General features: G+C 39.6%; 1 protein-coding gene across 3 annotated transcripts in view; it reads right to left on the bottom strand.

Annotated features, from left to right (window-relative positions):
* Positions 1-449: 449 nt before the first annotated feature.
* Positions 450-17,579, bottom strand: part of rbm33a (RNA binding motif protein 33a) — a 31,371-nt gene continuing 14,241 nt past the window's right edge. For 2 of the 3 annotated variants that reach the window (XM_067485750.1, XM_067485751.1), the window contains exons 10-19: positions 17,076-17,137; positions 14,473-14,602; positions 11,900-12,291; positions 11,039-11,299; positions 10,475-10,780; positions 9,321-10,079; positions 7,477-7,653; positions 6,507-6,692; positions 6,045-6,133; positions 450-5,845 (exon numbers count right to left, since the gene is read on the bottom strand). In XM_067485750.1, coding sequence (XP_067341851.1) covers positions 5,797-5,845; positions 6,045-6,133; positions 6,507-6,692; positions 7,477-7,653; positions 9,321-10,079; positions 10,475-10,780; positions 11,039-11,299; positions 11,900-12,291; positions 14,473-14,602; positions 17,076-17,137 — 2,411 coding nt within the window. In that variant the 3' untranslated portion in view covers positions 450-5,796. The remainder of the gene's footprint in view (positions 5,846-6,044; positions 6,134-6,506; positions 6,693-7,476; positions 7,654-9,320; positions 10,080-10,474; positions 10,781-11,038; positions 11,300-11,899; positions 12,292-14,472; positions 14,603-17,075; positions 17,138-17,579) is intronic. The other variant, XM_067485752.1, reaches the window with a different exon arrangement.

Below are 17,579 nucleotides of genomic sequence, written 5' to 3'. Positions count from 1 at the left end.
GTGGATGTTTATAAAGCTGTAAGTCATTTTTAGGGATTTTAACCAATTCAGAGCTGTTGTTCCCAACAATGGGGTTTGGGACATTTTTGAAGGGGGTTTCATGTAATTACTGCAGTTCAAATGAAGAAAGATACAGCCCAGCTACTCAAAAATGTATTTACTTTTGTGTAATCACTGCTGTATAAGGAAATCTGCAAAGCTTTATCCTGTTGGGCTTCTAACATCGGTTCAGATTAAATGTTATTAGAGAATTAAGTGTCATTAGTTTGACTACAGTATACAAAACGTGACAAGTGACAAAAGGATACAAATACACAGGAATGAATTTTAAGGTTCACCAGCTGGAAAGTATTATGACTCAATGTTTTTGGTCTATGCTCAGAAAATCTGAAGTTCAAAATGTTTCCAGCTTTACCGGTGTCACAATAAAAGCAAAAACAATGGCAATGTGCAAGTCAAAAAAGTTTATTTGACATCAGTTTCTGTTGTAAAAACCAGCACAGTTCATATAAAAGTACAAAATTCTTTTAAAATCTTTCTTCTTTTTACAAAATCCAGTTTACATCATCAAAGGGACATTTAACAGTGAGTAATCCAACACATAACATGATCACTTCGTGATCATCAGTGTAAATGGTGAAAAACACACGACAAAATTCTTTGTCAACAGTTTCAAAGAAAACTCAATAGTTTGGATTTTCAGTCTCATTAACTGGTGCACCACACTGTTCGAAGTGTGGAAACAACTGTAGTGTCTTTTTGGAAATCCAACCAAACAATGAATGTCAAGAAGCTGGGATGACTTTTGGTGCAGTGAAAGCCAGAAAACAGCTTTAGAGTTACGTGTCTGCTCTGTGACCCCGGCTGTCGTCACAGAGATGAAAACCTCCATCCCAAGGGTTAACAAACAATGGTAATCCAGGTAGGCCACCCTGCTTGATATAGAAGCCTTAAGTTCATTTAACAACGGCAGCATCAAGGAACATGTGCAAGTTGAAGAATGGCAACAGCAGACAGAGGACAATACCCAGAATGCAGCAGAATCTATTTAGTGAGGGAATCGAGTTCACATTAAGTCTTCATCCAAGGTTGCGGCCTAAAAAGAAACTTAAAGAGTTAAGTGAATGAGATAATGCAGCAAGTGATGGAGCAGCATCTTGGATCAACCTGGTAAACGACTCTGATCGCTGTTGGGGGGAAAAAAGAAAATCTTGTTAATCCTAGAGGTAGTTTGAATGTGATAATGTGATGACATGTGGTCCCATCCTGTGTGTTTTCTTAAGACAAATCTCAATAGTGCCTGTTTTTTTAAAAATGTCTGTGTAGCTACAACCTCAAAACATCCCAATGTAATTAAACGAGGAGCCAAAAGTGAGGGACCATACCAGCAGTTAGCAAGTTTCAACCAGTTTGTAACTTTCATGTAATCAATAATTCTATTTTAAAATCACATATTTGAGCCAGAGGATGAACATGAAAAAGCCAGAGAAGAACACTTATTGCTGGTACAAAAATACTAAACTTAAACAAATGGAAACTGTAACTACAACTAGAGATGGAGAAAAAAATTGTACTGAATCAACCTGATCAGAAAACACCAGATGGGGGAGCTGCTATGCAGCTGGCCTACACTCACCGGGAGTAACTAGGTTGGGGTTCAGTGTCTTGCTCAGGGACAGCTCGACATGTGACAGGAGGAGCCGGATATCGAATCAACAACTGTGGAATCGGTGGACGACCGCGCTACCTCCTCCATCACAGTTGCCCTGTTTTTTGTTTTTTACATTAGCAGGATAGAAACCTAAAGCAATGCCTCTAAAACGGCAGTAAGTGATGACAAAAGTAGCTGATTACATTAGAGGTATAAACTGGTAGTATTTTAGTGTATCAAACTACACAACTCAAATTTTAGATGTTGGCACTTCCCATATATTTATCAAGGTACAAGTACCAGCCAATTGCATTATCATGAAACTATGTACTAATTTGTAATAGTTAATAACTATGTAATAATTTAGATGTAAGAAATGTAAACATTTTTCAAGTAAATGATGACATGAATCAAATCCAACAGCTGCTTTGAAGTTGAGTAATATATCTAATATGCATATTCTGTTAAACTGTCAGCATCAAAGTTTAACACACTGAAAACAGTCTGATTTGCTAAAACATGCTAAACGCTTTGTATGGTCTCTTAACTTTGCTCGTGAAATAAACACCACCACGATGGCCGCTGTCTCTGCTCTGTGAAAAATGTGACCTAAAGAAAAGGAAAGAATGACCTTATTATTTCAGCTACAGTCTGCAAACTCTTAGCACCTTTGATCACCTAATGAACCTGTTAAAAAAGGTTGTGAATTAATTTAGGAGCATTAACTCCACCCATCAAGTGTAGCATTTTTGACCCATGACAGAACTTTTTGAGGCTCACCATTAATGTATGAGTCTCTTTTGTCAGCACAAGCAAATAAACATCTGACAGACAAACCTTGTCAATTAACTATCCAAATAATATAGTGCTCAAATAAGGTCATGTTGTGAATTGCAAAACATCATAGTAGTTAAATATGCTGCCGTAGATTTGCTCATTATTCAGCACCAGTTTTCTCATGAAAATTGCTTTGAGAAAAAGAGCAGCTTATCTGAAAGCTCTTGGAACATTGTAAGTTCAAAATTCTTAAAATTAAGGTACAACTGGATTCAATGTGAATCTGTTCTGTCATTACAAGATCAAATTTCTTGTAACAATATCACTATGACCATCGGCATTGTCGATACTTTTTCAAATCCACAGGATTTATCATGGCACTAAAACTCAAATGTAGCCCACAACATGAAAGACAGTAAATGAACAATGTTAGAGAACAAAAACCTCAACATGAGTTCAACTCAAAATAAAGGAATAAAACATAAAGGAGTCAGTAAAGAACAACTGTACAACATACAAAAGACTTGAAACCACACAACCTCAGGTTTCACAAAAAAAAAAAAAATAATAATAAGGGGGAGGGTTAGGACTTGGGACATTTTCAGACACCTCATTTGTTCCAATACCTTGAAAAAGTTGAGATTAATGTCACCTTTACCAGATTGAAAATTATTTTGACTTATGTCAAGCAATGATTGAATAAGGGAAATTACCACAAAATGTATGAATCTAATTCACACATGCGTTCAACGACAGAGGCCAAAAGACATTATGAAAACGTGAACCACTGTTTTTTTTAAATACCCAAACCAAATAAATCTGTGATGTCATCCACATGCACAGCCTGCAGTTGCTTTTCATAAATGTAAATGTTAATCCTCCAATTGTTATGTTTTATAATTCAATAATAAATAGCAGTGAAGTCATGTAAGGTACTGTAATAATTTGTGAGCCTGTGTGTAAATCCTTGTCACGGAGCAGCACATCAGTATGACATCACAGTTCAATTTGCAGTAAAGAATTTGAGTTGAAAACAAATAATTGAAATGCTAAAATTCAGTGGTATTCCCCTCTGTCTTCATGAGGTAGTACTTCTTCGCATTGCGAAAGTCTACAAAAGTCTTACAAAACTAACAGTACTCAAGAGCTGTGTCTTAATGCAAAGGTAATAAATTATTTTTGAAAGGTAAATATGATATGTTGCAAAGTTACAAAATATGTATAAGTAGGTAAATGAATAAAATGTGGCACAAATAAAATATTTCACCTTAAAAGGCACCAGACACGTGGACAACACACAGAACCACACATAGTTGGACTAAAGTTTAACCGGCTTCACATACCTGCATGTTCACGGTATATTGGCCATGTATTTATTTTCTTATTTTTCCTTAAACTTTTGGTCAAATATCTTATGAACAGAATTCGTTTTTCATTTCCTTCTCATTTTCCATCTAAAGTTGAAACAAAACACTTGTAAAATTGTTTAAGTCCGGACATGTCAGCATATCCTTACATATAAAAATGTTTAACTTGATACAGCATGGGTAAAGACTAACACAAAAGATTTCTAACAGGATAAATATTGGGTCAAAGTTCTGATCTACGTATATACATGATCACTATGCAGATAATGGTTGTCCCCTCATGTTCCTATGTCACATTCCTATAAGTTATGTATACAAAGTTCACTTCTGAACTTTAGGTTTAAGTAAAAATTAATCAACAATGTCTGAAAATTTAAGGGAAGATTTCTTATGTCAGAAGAATTGAGCTCAGAATTGACAAAGCGTGTCAATAAGAAACAAATCACAGGATTATGGATAAAGTAAATGTGCCTAACTTACGACGTTTAATTTAATATGACACATGGAATCAAACAGAAGGCCTGACATGAAGTATAGAACATAGAAGATCAAAGGTTTTGCATTTGTACAAATAGATATAATTTAACTTAAAGGCCAGAAATTTGCTCAGAGGCCAGAATTTAAGACAGATTTTAAGCCAAGAACAACATTTTGGGCTGGTTGTTGTTGTGGTATGTTCCTTTGCAGCCCATCTGCCAAGCATCTGCATTACCAGCTCTATGTGGGCCTTTCAAAGTGCTAATCCAGCTACTCTATGCAGCTCAGTAATACGCCACATAATTATCAGCTGATAGTTACAAAGATTTAGACAAATTATTTTAGAAAGGAGATAGCCAAATATATATTCTAGCCCAAACGTTTACAGAAATGTGTTTATATCCTAAAGAATTGTCTCTGATCTATTCTGTCTCATCTACCAAAGAAGACAAATTCCCAATAGTATATATTTCAGTTATCATAAAAAAATCTTAAACAAAAAAACTTACAAATGCACTCTTTAAGTACACGTACAAATTGCAAATCTAACAACTCCATAATCAGACAGACAACTAAAATATACATCCAAAAAGCCGTGGGAGATATTTTCCAAAATGCCTTCCAGGAACTGTTAAAATATCTAACAAGATTTAGAACGAGAAATAATGATACTAAATGATACAACTTAAATGAGAGAGATGATCTAGCATTGAAGCTTAAAGCACTATGAAATCAACAAAATACTGTCAGAATTCCAAACACCACTGGAAATTAAGACACTTATAATTATGCATCGCCTCTGTGCCAGTTTGATTCTAGTTACTGCAACTGTTAAATAATCACACCAAGCTACCTCTGAGCTTGTATGCAACATCTCCACTAGGTAGCGCCATTCACCCAAAGACTGCCTGAGATTCATCACTGCCTTTGGAAAGTGGGCTCGGGTTAAGAAAACAATGAAGTACTAATAGTAATGAAATGCTGCCATCTACAGAGAGAGAGAGAAACACTGCTAAGGAAGAGAATAGAATAAACAGGGTGGCCACAGTGTACCAATTCTTGCATGTAAACACTGAGCTCCAAATAATATTAATAAAATACTTTGAAGTGGCCACATGAGAATTACAATTTTCAAGTTGTTTTTGCTTATTTTCTGTTTGTATCTTACTGAGAAGGGGAGCAACCATTATCTCATGATAAGTTCTACTTAATTTCCGTGTAAGACGTACAAAACCATTCTTTACAAACTACATTAAGGCAGAATTAAATTGTCCAGTGTCTCTCATAGTGCCATTTCACACCAACGGAAAACAAATATAAACATGGACAGGTTTGGAGAGGTCTTTGTGCATTCACGGTTCCAAGTTGATAGGAGACGAATGAGGAATGATGCCTCAGTGCAGAGATGTTGATTGTGAGTGACTCCAAAAAATGGCTGCAGAAATATTCCTACGTCACGCTGGAGCTTTGCACTCGAGAAAAAAATGACTTCTTGTGCTGGACACTCTGACTTTAGCGTGTTCCTCATCCATCAATCAGCGACACATCAATGTGGGACAAATCAATCATGTGCCTGTGTGATAATTTTAATAATAATGTTTGAACCAGTGTTTTAAAAGGGGCTTAGATGCTAATGAACACTTATTTTGTGATCTGTACAATCTGTGCAGAAGCTAAATTTCAAGACCATCACATTGGCAAAATGTAAAGGACTACAACAGTATGCAATCATTTGACTGGCATGTTTATAAAATGAAAGGCATGCTGATTACCTGTGGAAGCTCATTTGAAAACTTGCTGCATGCTCGGGACTGGAAAATGTGGCAACCGCTTTCCTCTGCTGTGGCATCATTCTGAAAGTCTGCAATACAGAGAAACAGAAAAGTACAACTCAGTACTGCTCCCATCCACAAGAGGGAGTGAGGGTGGTGAAGGGATATTGATTCCTTGATTCATTTTCACTACAAACCTAATCACAACAACAGAGGGCGCTATAAGATCACAATAAGAATTTCAATGCTGCCACTTTGGTGGACACAAGTACATATCGCATGTATGTTTTCTGTTTTCATGAGAAACATAGCTCAAATTTTAAAGAAAGACATAAGAACACACAAAAATTATTACAGCGCGAAGTTTGACAGAATCTTTTTTCCACTCTTTAGATATTAAGTTCTTAACAAAGTAATCACTGCATTACAATAAATTTGCATACTTAAGTATGTGGTACCAACCTCTATGGGGCCAATGGACCTGAGAAGGTTCTGCAGCTGAACTTCAGTTGTGGATGAAGAGAGGCCCTCTATGGATACAGTACAGTATCCGGTCTCTACTACTCTTTGGCTCTGTCTGGTGGACATCGGACGGCCTCGACCCATCTGAGTTCCCCCTCTACCTCGGCCGCGCCCTGACACAACAACCTACCCCCAAAAAATGACCCCGGGTGAGGTAAAACACAATGAAGGACACAGAGGAAAATGGCTCACACAGTAGCTGTAACAAAAACACGCCGTTTATTTAGTCTGGCATTCGGTTCTGGGTGAAATGGAGCTTTACTGTTTCTCAGTACAATGAAAACCCAACAAATGCTATGTGTTTTCTTCTCATGCCTTTCAGACACACCATGCTTTCATGCGATTGACTTATCATATTTCTACATAGAACATCAGTGTCAGATCATGATGCATGGGGCTTGGCATATCTTCATATGAGATCATGAGTGAGAGTTACGTTTCTTCAGCTGCAGAGGAAGAGCAAAAGAAGGAGGGGGGCCCCCGAAAAGAGAAAAGGTAGAGGGAATATGTGTGTGAGTGTATTGGGGGTGGGGGAGCTAGAGGGAGAGGAGCCGTGCAAGCGTTATGGTGGCTGCCTTACCCTGTCAGTGTCAGTGAGTATGGTAACTGTGACAGAAGCCTGGTGGTGACAGGCGTGCAGAAAGGCCAGGGGACCTTGTGTAGCCCTCTATGTTACACTGCTTTCAGCTTGTCAATACTCTTGCACCTGGCATACTGTCCTGTCTCATCACCACTACTGCTCGATTGGTGTATTTCCCGAATACCGGGTCAGTGCCAGCGGCACAGGACAACTTTACAGGAGACATTTCGTCTTTTATACAACACCTGCCATTACCCCAGAGTGTGCTCGATTAATATCTATATTTCAGGTCACCAGCACAGAAGGAGGAGAGAAGTCTTTAGGACTTACCCTGGTTTGCTGTGGGTTACCCATGCCCCCTCGGCTAGCCTGCGGTGTTCCACCTGGGCCTTGTTGCTGCTGGCCTGTCATGGCAACCTTCCTTTGGACGCCCTGGTTGAGCGGGGTTGCCGGCCAGGCACCTTGTTGCTGCGCCGGGCTGTCGGTGGTCTCAGGCATCTTCCCACACTGGATTGGAATGATGAAGGACATCACTAATTTAACATTTCACTGAAAAAACAGCCTTTATCTCAGTTTGAAGGCATCAGTGCTCTCATTACGTATTCAGGCAAAGCGTCACAATTCTGGGCAACAAGGAGAAATGCAAGGCTATTTCTACAAATCAAACTGAAAATGTGCCAGTATTTGGGCTGGATCCCCATCACACAGGCTGTGAGGAATAAAGATCAACGCAACAAGGTGATGGTCTCATTATCAAATAAAGTCACAGCTCAACTCTGTTGACATGCGGGAAGGAATTGAAGGTCGTCTCTTCTCCGACTCTTTGGAGAGATGTGACAGATCAATACAGGGGAAGAAAAGAGGCGATATCTCTGACCTGTCCCCAGTCGAGAGTAAATGGATTAATCCCTCCTATAGAAATCACAGCTCCTGATTGCACCCATCAAATGCTAAGCTGCATTACACTGGAACGACAGCAGCTCGATGTGTACCCCATCCCCCTTACACCCCCTCCTCCCCAGCTTTTGTGTCTTGTGCTGCTTTGTATTATCCCTGATGAAAATATAATTTGCCTCTTATCTGTGTGCCTAAGCCATACAAATCCAAATCCTCAAAAGTGGCAACTTTCTTACACAGGTATTATGTTGCCACCCCCTTCAACCAAAAAAGATTAATTACAAGGCCCTTGGATTGCCATTCTTTTGTTGCCTCACACCTGAGAGATGGGTTGATGGAAAAAAGCAACTGAGGGATGACAGAGAGGAAGAGAGAGAGCAATAAAAAATGAGAAGGGAGAAGATAACATTGTCAGGTGCCTGCTGATGACAGCAGAACAATGTGCAAGAGGGAGCATCTAGAGAATCTTCTTTTCACAGTGGCTAAAGGCCTCTGTTGTGACTTTCTGTTTCCGTCTCTTTTTTTCCACCTCACATCCCACTCCCTTATTTTCTCAAAGATGCAGTACATCAGCACTGCACAGGTTTCCATTAACGCACTGATACCAAGTTATCTTCATCTGCAGCCAGCTGGCTATTTTGGCTCTGTAGCTTGATCCTCTGGAGTCAAAAAGCAGCTTATTTCAAATACTATCGCCTCCCATCAACTTGTTTTATCAATGAAAAGTGCGAATGTTTAATGTGCATGCTTTTGTGATTTTTCAATAATGAATAATGTGCAATTAAAGACACAGCAGTAACATATTAGATACGCAAAGATTGGTAAGCAGTGGTAATGTTAGTGTTGGTGTCATTCTTGTTTCACCCTCTTCAAGGCCTCCTTATTTAAAAGAATACCGTTCTGCCCTTAAACGAGGATTTCAACCTTTAAGAGCAGTGATGAGATGTCCCTAACTCTAGAGATAAATGTCATATCGCTCCTTAATGCCTACAGCCTCTCTGTGTTCTAAAGGTAAAATGTGTGTAAAGACCATTTCCAAATCTTAAGAGAGGAAACTCGAAACAGATCAATTTCTTCAAAATGACACAGACATCACTCTGGCATTCCCATAGGTTAGATTTCCTTTAGATTAAAAAATAAGTAGCATGAATGTCATTTAAAACAATTTAATTTCAACAGTAATTTGTTTCCCTGTCGAGTGAAATCAATTGAAGAGGTTCTAATAAATGTTGGAACAAAACACAAGTTATCAGGTAAACATTATAACGTGTGCTCACCGCTCCTGAAAGTTTGACAACTCGGACTTTTTGCGGCACCTGCTGGCCTTCACCAGCAGTATTCCTGGTCCGCTGCATTACAGTTCTTTTTGCCCCAGGTTTAGGTCCTTGATTCTGACCCTGACCTGGGCCCAATGATGTAGTTACAGGTATGTTCTTTGGAGTTGATGGGTTCTGAACTCCAGGTCTGTTTATGATCTGCAGGGCGCTGTTCCTTCGTTGTTGCTGTTGTTGCAGCTGCTGCTGATTTTGTTGGGGTTGTTTCCATTGCTGGGCTTGATCGGGCCCTGGGGTCTGTTGCTGCTGGATGCCACCTTTTACCATCTGCAGTCGTGCCTTGACATTTGGACGTGGTGTAGGGTTCTGAGCAGCATCATTGAGAGGAGCAGGGGTGCCTTGTTTAGGATTCTTTGATGGCTGATTTAATGATTGTTGTATTCTCTGAGGAAACTGTCTCTGTTGTTGTGGTTGTAATTGTTGCTGCTGTTTTTGTTCTGCCTGCTGTTGCTGTGGTGGCGGTCGCTGTTGTACAGGGTGTGGCATTTGCTGATTTTGTTGTGCAGGCTGTGTCTGTGTAGGAGCAGGATTTTGGACAGGAGTGTTTGTCTGGGAATTAAGTCTTTCCAACAGCTCCTTCTTTCTGACGCCAGCCTGCATCTGCCGCCGCAGCTCCTTCCTTTTCAGGATCTCCTCCCTCAGACGCTTCTGCTCCTCGATCTTCAGACGATACTGTCGAGTCTCCTCATCCTCGTCAGGTTCCTGTGGCAAATAACATATGCTGACAATATAAATGCCAGTCTCCATTTACAGGAAGGGGAGCCTCATTTGGACAACATTACTTGGCCTGACACTTAAATGTAATCAAAGTCATACCCAAGGGAAAAATGCAATATGAATATGAATGATATAGTTCCAGTATAATGATACTGTTATTAACATTAACAACCTTAAACCTTTTAATATAGGACTCCTTCTCAGCACAGTTTACAATTTCTGCCTCATCAACTTTAAGCTGAAAATTACAGTTTTTTTTTTACAGTACAATTTGAGGACTTTATCATGTAACACACTTGCATGAAATAATGTGTGGGTTATGCAAAAATATTCAATATTTTCCCTTTCCTTTATTTTTCCATGAGTGTTAAAAAGCTGACCTGTGGTGCCGTGCTGGGCGGCGTGCTTTGGATTTCCGTCTGAACCACTGTCCTGCCTGTTCCCCCGGGCTGCAATTGAGTCTTGGCAGCAACTTGGCCTCTTCCTCTGCCCCCGTCAGGCACCGACTGAGTGTTCTGCCCAGGACGCACCGCCTGTGTTGCCTTGGCAACAGGCCTGACGTTGGTGGATGTGGGGGTGGGGGTGGCAGCGGGGTACGCACTGTTCATGTTTGTGTTGCCAGGTGCTACAGGGAGCTCCCGTAAGTTGCTGTTGCGGTGCTGCATTTGCTTGGAGACAGGTGTGTTCTGAAAATTTATTTATTTATTTATTTATTTTTTTACACATAAATAAATATGGTTAAAATATAAAAATATTTTTAATTGAAATGTCTGATGATAACATCTATATGATTCTCTCATCACGTGTTTTCTTTTAATTAAGGGAAGATGGTGACACAAAAATGTAGAGCAATTATATCACACACTGTTAAAATACTGATCCAATCTAACTGCTTTTGAACAGTTTGAGCTAAAAATTGTTGAGGTAATTTGTTAATTTCTCACCATCCTGTGCCTGTTGGACATGTTGCGCTGTTGGAGGTTCTGAGGGCGGGGAGTCATCTGCCTGGGGCTACTGTGCATCTGCTGTTGATGGAAGGGATTTTCACCATGATGCATCATGGGACGTGGCTCATTGAGATTTAACGGTTGCTGCTGCTGATGGGGTAACTCCTGTCGATGGTGTTGGTGCTGGTGAATGTGCTGATGGGATGGCAGTGGGTTGTGATGTGGAAGCTGGGACACAGGAGGGCCGTGCATTAGGCCCTAAAAGATCAAAAAAGATTATTAACTACAATCTAAAATATGTGGCAGACTAAGACGTTTTTAAGACCTTTAATGTTCACGTTTTTTTTTTTTGTTTTAAATTTCCATCAACAGTATGAAGTCCGATAAATGCTTACTGCCAACAGATAATTGGACAATTTCTGCAAATAATTAACCTCAAAGGAGTGTCCTCATGTATCCACACAGTACTATTACAATAGTACTTCAGTCACTAGAGGGAGCTCTTGTCTATGTCTCTTGACATATTGCTGTGGCACCAAAGGGACACCAGTCTTTGAAAGCTTCAGCAGCAGTAATAAATATGATAAGTACTCAACTTTATTCATGTACAGTAGTGTAGTTATCATTCTTCTCATGACCATTTAAATAACCTAATAAGAAAAATTCATGCATTCATGGCAGAAACTATGCAAACTGTTCGCCAACTCCTTTACATGAATGACAAAATCCTTAAAAGAAAAACAAAATAACCAAAATAAACCTGTAAATATTTTTTCCATATTTTTCAAGATAATTCAATATACAATTGAGATGCATAAGTATAGCCATCAATTTCTACTGGTAATAAAAATCACTTACTCTTAGTCGTACCTGCATCTCAACCTGAACTTGGGGAGGGGGAAAAGGGTTTCCCTGCTGGCCAAATGGCTGACGAGGGCCCATAAAGGGCCTGGGCTGGTTAGGGGGGCCAACTTGTTGATTCAAGCCGACCATCCCCTGGTGACCTTGGTGTGGAGGGAGGTTGGGTCTTGGGGGTTCTCTCTGAAACAGTCCTAGCGGGCCCTGGCCTGGTTGGCTGAAGGCTGGTCCTTGTGGGCCAAAGCCCATGTGGCTCTGGCCGGGCAGCTGCTGCTGCTGGTGGTGGTGGTGGTGGTGGTGGTGGTGAAGGTTGTTGCTGCTGTTCATCAGAGGGCTTGGGCCCTGGTGATCAAACATATGCTGCCCTGGAAACCGTGTTGACTCTGTGCGCTCTATGCCCATATGAGAAGACCAAACAACAATAACAGAACAGTAAATGGTCTGCACTTATATAGCGCTTTTCTACCTATTGGCACTCAAAGCGCTTTACAATGCTTATTATTCACCCATTCACACTCATAATCACACACACTCATACACCGATGGGGGAGCTGCTATGCAGCTGGCCAACACTCACCAGGAGCAACTAGGTTGGGGTTCAGTGTCTTGCTCAAGGACACTTCGACATCTGAGTAATGTCATTGTTTTTTTTTTTTTGCATTGTGAGCTAGTTTAAGAAACCACTTACTCCTGCATTATGGTAAGGGAAAATAAAAAAGACAACTCCATAAAGGTGAAAAAAAAACTGCCATTTTGCCCATCAATGTACATATATGATGATCAAAAAGCAAAAACCTTTTCTTTTTTACATTCTTGCAACTTTATGGAACTTTAAAAACTCTTATTTGCCAAAGCAGTTAAGTAATTTTCCAAAGCATTTGAGGAGCAATTAAAGCTTCAAATCTTCTTCGGTAAGTCTAAGAGCTTTTCACACCTGAATTTAGAGAGGTTATTTCATTCTTTCTGACTGATCCTCTCACCTTGTCCATCAATCCCGCAGTTGTTGGTTCAATCATGTTGAAGTGTCCTTGAGCAAGACACTGAACCCCAACTTAGTTACTCCCAGTGAGTGTTGGCCAGCTGCATAGCAGCTCCCCCATTGGTGTGAGTGTGTGCGTGATTGTGGGTGGAAATTCATAAAAAGAGGTGACTGCTTTGACAGTTTTACTTCAAGGACTCTATATTTGGCTCCATCCATCCTACCCCTAATTTTGACCAGTGCCCCTGTTCTAGTATACATCCCATATCATAATGCTGCCATCACCACACTTAAATGTATTGAGGTTATTATTCAAGTGATGAACAGTGCCTGGTTCTAGACATAATGCTTAGAGTAAGCTTTTTTTTTGTCTCATCAGAAATTCTTCTTCATGCACTGAGGGTCATCAGGCCAACTGTAAGTTAGCAATGGCTTCTGTCTAGCCATTCTAACAAAAGCCTGACTTGTGGTGCTGCAGATTCTCCCATCCCTGAAGAGAACTACTGAAGCTCTGGTTAACTGACCTCCCTGACCAAAAGCCTTTCTTGCCCAGTTACTCAGTTTACTGCAATGCTAACTCAAATTTCTTCAGTTTCACGATTATTGAGGCTGCTGTCCTTTTGGGAATACTTAAGAGTTTTAGAATTTTTAAAAACCCTTACCATGATCTATGCCACACCATAATGCCTCTGCATTCTAGAGAGAGTTCCTTCATGCATTGTTTTCTTATTCTTTGACTTTCTGTGCGAATTGTTGGACCTTATATATGATGGGTTTTCATCTTGATGTTTTATATGCTTTTTATGACTTTTTAAATTTTTAGCTATATATAAAAAAAGTGAAAATCCTGGAAATCTTAACGGTTTTACACAGAGGAACAAAAGTTGGCATACTGATAAAAGTAAAATGCAGTTAAGTGCAATGGAAACAAATGTAGCAAGGAAATCATCATTTCCACCTTTATACATTTCTTTTTTACAGCTATTGCAACTAAATTGCCTCACATTTTTCTACAGTTTGATGGTACCCGACTAGAAAATGACTGGGATCTTCCTATTTTTCACATAACAGTAGGGGCTGGAAATGCACATTGATATACATTTGCTTTTGCCATTTTCCCCAAATGTTGCATTACCATTTGTTGTATATTTGGATACAAAACTATTTAAACATTCTCTTTCTAAACTATGGAAAATGGGACAGAGCTGACCACAAATTAGAATGAAAAAGGTGTAAATTCCTCTGTAAATTAGATATTTTAGTTTTAGAATTTTTATAAACTACAAAAATGATTAGGCTTTGTCATGGGTTATTTCATTTTGATTGATAGCTAGATTGACAGGCCAACTTGGCAGTGTTTTAGCCATTTAAATATTAAATGTAAAATACTAAATAAAGTTTGGAAAAAAAAATCAAGGGGTCTTCAATGATTTTCGAAGCCACATTATAAGTATGTCTGTAACATAAGTGCAGCTAATAACGCAGCACCAAAAAGCTAGCAGCATACCATGTAGGGGCACTGCCTGAGGAGATGTTGAGTAGTATTCAAAACTCCGACTTTGAGACTCTTGTAAAGGCTGGATGTGGAACTCACCTCCTATAAAAAGAGGCTCTCTGTCCTGGGGGCCTTGAGGTGACTGGTTCCTAAAGGGCTCCATGAGATGAGGGGGCCGTTGGGGCTGACCAAAATTACCAGACATGTGCTGCTGGAAGTCTCTCGGTCCCTAGAAAAGCATAAGCTCATTAATTATAGGCCATACTGGGAACTCAATAATCACAAACAAATTAACGAAATAAAAAATGGGAATTTGTTGTGGAGCACTGCATCAGGCAGGGAGTACTTGTAATTGAAGGGCTAGGGTCATTAAAAACATACTGAATTTTTAGTTGTAAACATCAATATGCACACCAATATTAAAGTAAGCCTTCAGCATGAATTGGTGAGCAAACCCGCATTAATACTACTTGGGGCTTTGTTGATAAACCTTCTAAAAGCCTGTCTCTAACAAGGAAAGGGTATTTCAGGAGGGGATAAGTGCCCTCATCTTTGTTTCAACCACTCTGTATGTTCAACAGCTTTCTAATCATTGCATGCACGCTACTCCCCATCTATCTTCCAAGGAAAACTAGATAACAACCCTTTAATCCCTCCTTGGAATTCGAATCCCCCTCATAACCGTCTCTTTTATTCTTTTCTCTGTTGAAAAATTAACCTGCTATTCAACACGTGGCACTTCCACAAATGGGCTGCTTGCCTCCTTCGAGCCTATTGTAAATTACTTAAGATGCTATCAATGCTTAATCCATCTTTATTCCAATGCTGGGTGGCGGTATTTAGTAAGGAGAGGTGTTAGAAAGCTAGAAGGCCAGAGTCCCAAAACTTGCTTAAGAGAAAGTTAATCAAAGGAGCTTACAAAGACAGGATCACAATGGCGGCATGATCAAATTTTGTAAAAGGTCAGACAGGCAGGTCTGCACAATGAGGACTGGTGACCATATAATACAAATACCAAAATAACAAGGCTCATCCTCTCACTTCTTAGCCAAGATCAACGGGTTGCTCAGTATGTAACTGAAACAGCACTTAGCAGTAAGGGGATAACCAAGACAAATATAATTGAGAGGGGCCAAAAGTCACATATTTAATAAAAAATACAAATTTTAACTTAACCAGGCTTTTTGTAGGTAAGCTCCTAAGTTAAAGACTTACAGACAATAACAAGACAGACTTTGTTTTTACGACATGATGCTGATCACAAATGATTAAAGCAACTGCTGTGACTGCTAATTACTGTCATCAAAAAAAGGAGTAAACTAATAAAAAGGTCGAGCAATAAAACAAAGAATTTAAAACTACTGACTATCAAAAATTTAGAGCCCATAAGGACAACATGTTTAAAGCGTCTTGTCAGTGCCATCCTTATTTCATGAATGTCATTATTTAAACTCATTTTTAAGAGATTAATATTTCAAAACAATTCTCTGCCAGCAAAAATTTAATACTGTAATACTACAGGCTATGACCCCCATTCGCCAGTCTTTTGAACAATTAAATCTGATTAAATGATAATATATGATAATCATGAGTAATCAGGTGCTCACTGGTAAATGGAATGTTGCTGTTTGGTACGTCACCTGCATTTCAAATTGTGTCCTTGGCAACAGCAGCCCAAATGCGATTGACAGCTGAGAAACCCAACACTATGCAGTTCATCAGCCCAGTTGTCTGAATGCCCATCCAAACCAGTCTCCTACTATCTGATAACAGCCAAAACAGCTTCTTGTTGCGGTGCTAACAATATTTAGCACCATCAAAAACCTCAGGAACAGGTAGTAGAGACAATACAGGTTCTTAAAAGAGTAAATATACTCCTATGACTCCTATGTGAAAGTTTGGCTCACATGGCAACAGGATTGTAAATCCACATGAATGAAATTAGATCCAGTTATGTTCCAATGGCTAATTTGCATAAATCCATATAAAATGTTCTTTCCAGGAAGATGTCAGTCAGTACCTCCGCCACCTGATGCCTGGACATCATTAATGAACTGAAAAGTAACTTAACGGCACTTTGGCTGAGCCATTTCCCTCAATACATTAATTGCTTTAAAGGCATTTCTGTCATCTCTTGGATGGGTTCTTTGTGAGTGAAATAAAGGACCTTTTCTCACAGGAAATCACTGACTTAGGATCCCCTTTCTCTGACGTGAAATTCAGCCTTCAGAATACATGGTTCAAAAAGGCAAGAAGCTCAACTGAGCCCCATCAAACCACCACCAGGTTTCATTAATTCAAATACCGTTCAAAAAAGGTCTTCTGTGCCTTTGGGACACAAACTTGTGGAAAGTGAATTTTAACTGGCAGTATATCCTGGTTTCACAATTCCATTATATGCCAAGCTGGCTAGTCTGAGCCCCGGCCCATCCATGAAGAGCTGCTAAGTCCCGCCATTGCAGCCCCGACCTCTAAAAGTCTATTGCCTAAAGCCTCTATCATGCATTTCCAGTTGTGCAGCCAGACTCATATCAATGTTTACAGATTTGCTTTAACAGTATTTGGCCAGGGCAGGCAGTCTAATTGCCATAATGATATTGCCCTCACAGAAATGGTTGCTATCCATGTGGAGAGAGAGAGAGAGACAGAGAGAGAGAGTGAAAAGTGAGCTAAAGGGAGGGAGAAGAGCAGCTGCTACTCACTGGGAACCTCGGAGGACCCACAGCAGGTCTGGGCTGGCTCTGAACAGGAGGCATCAAGGGCACTGCAATGAGAGAGAGAGAAAGAGAAAGGTGGGGGGTGGGGTTGGGGTGAAAATGAAGGGCAGTAGGCAGAGTGAGTGTGGTGATAGTAAATAGACAGGAGACCAATAGACATCTCCATACTAAAGGCTATTAGACAGAAACATTTTACATTTTCTCTCACATATTTACATAGTTAGGCACAGACCAGGAAACAAACAGAAACATTTAATATGTGGAATTCAACTGCAAAATTCTACAAATAAAAATGAATAAGTCATTTGCTGTTTAACATTTGCCACAATAAAAATCAATAAACTAGATTTTAACATTGCTGGTATACTTCTTGAAAGTAATGGTTATTGAAAAGTTATTTCAAAATCTACAACTGGAAAGCATTTAACTGAAACCAATTACTTAAACATATCTTTTAAAACAAGCAAACAAACACAAAAATAAATAACA

The sequence above is a fragment of the Channa argus genome, chromosome 19 (assembly GCF_033026475.1).
Source record: "Channa argus isolate prfri chromosome 19, Channa argus male v1.0, whole genome shotgun sequence".
Classification (NCBI taxonomy): Eukaryota; Metazoa; Chordata; class Actinopteri; order Anabantiformes; family Channidae; genus Channa; species Channa argus.
The sequence above is the reverse complement of the archived record's forward strand: the minus strand, read 5'-3'. Positions and strand labels throughout refer to the sequence as shown.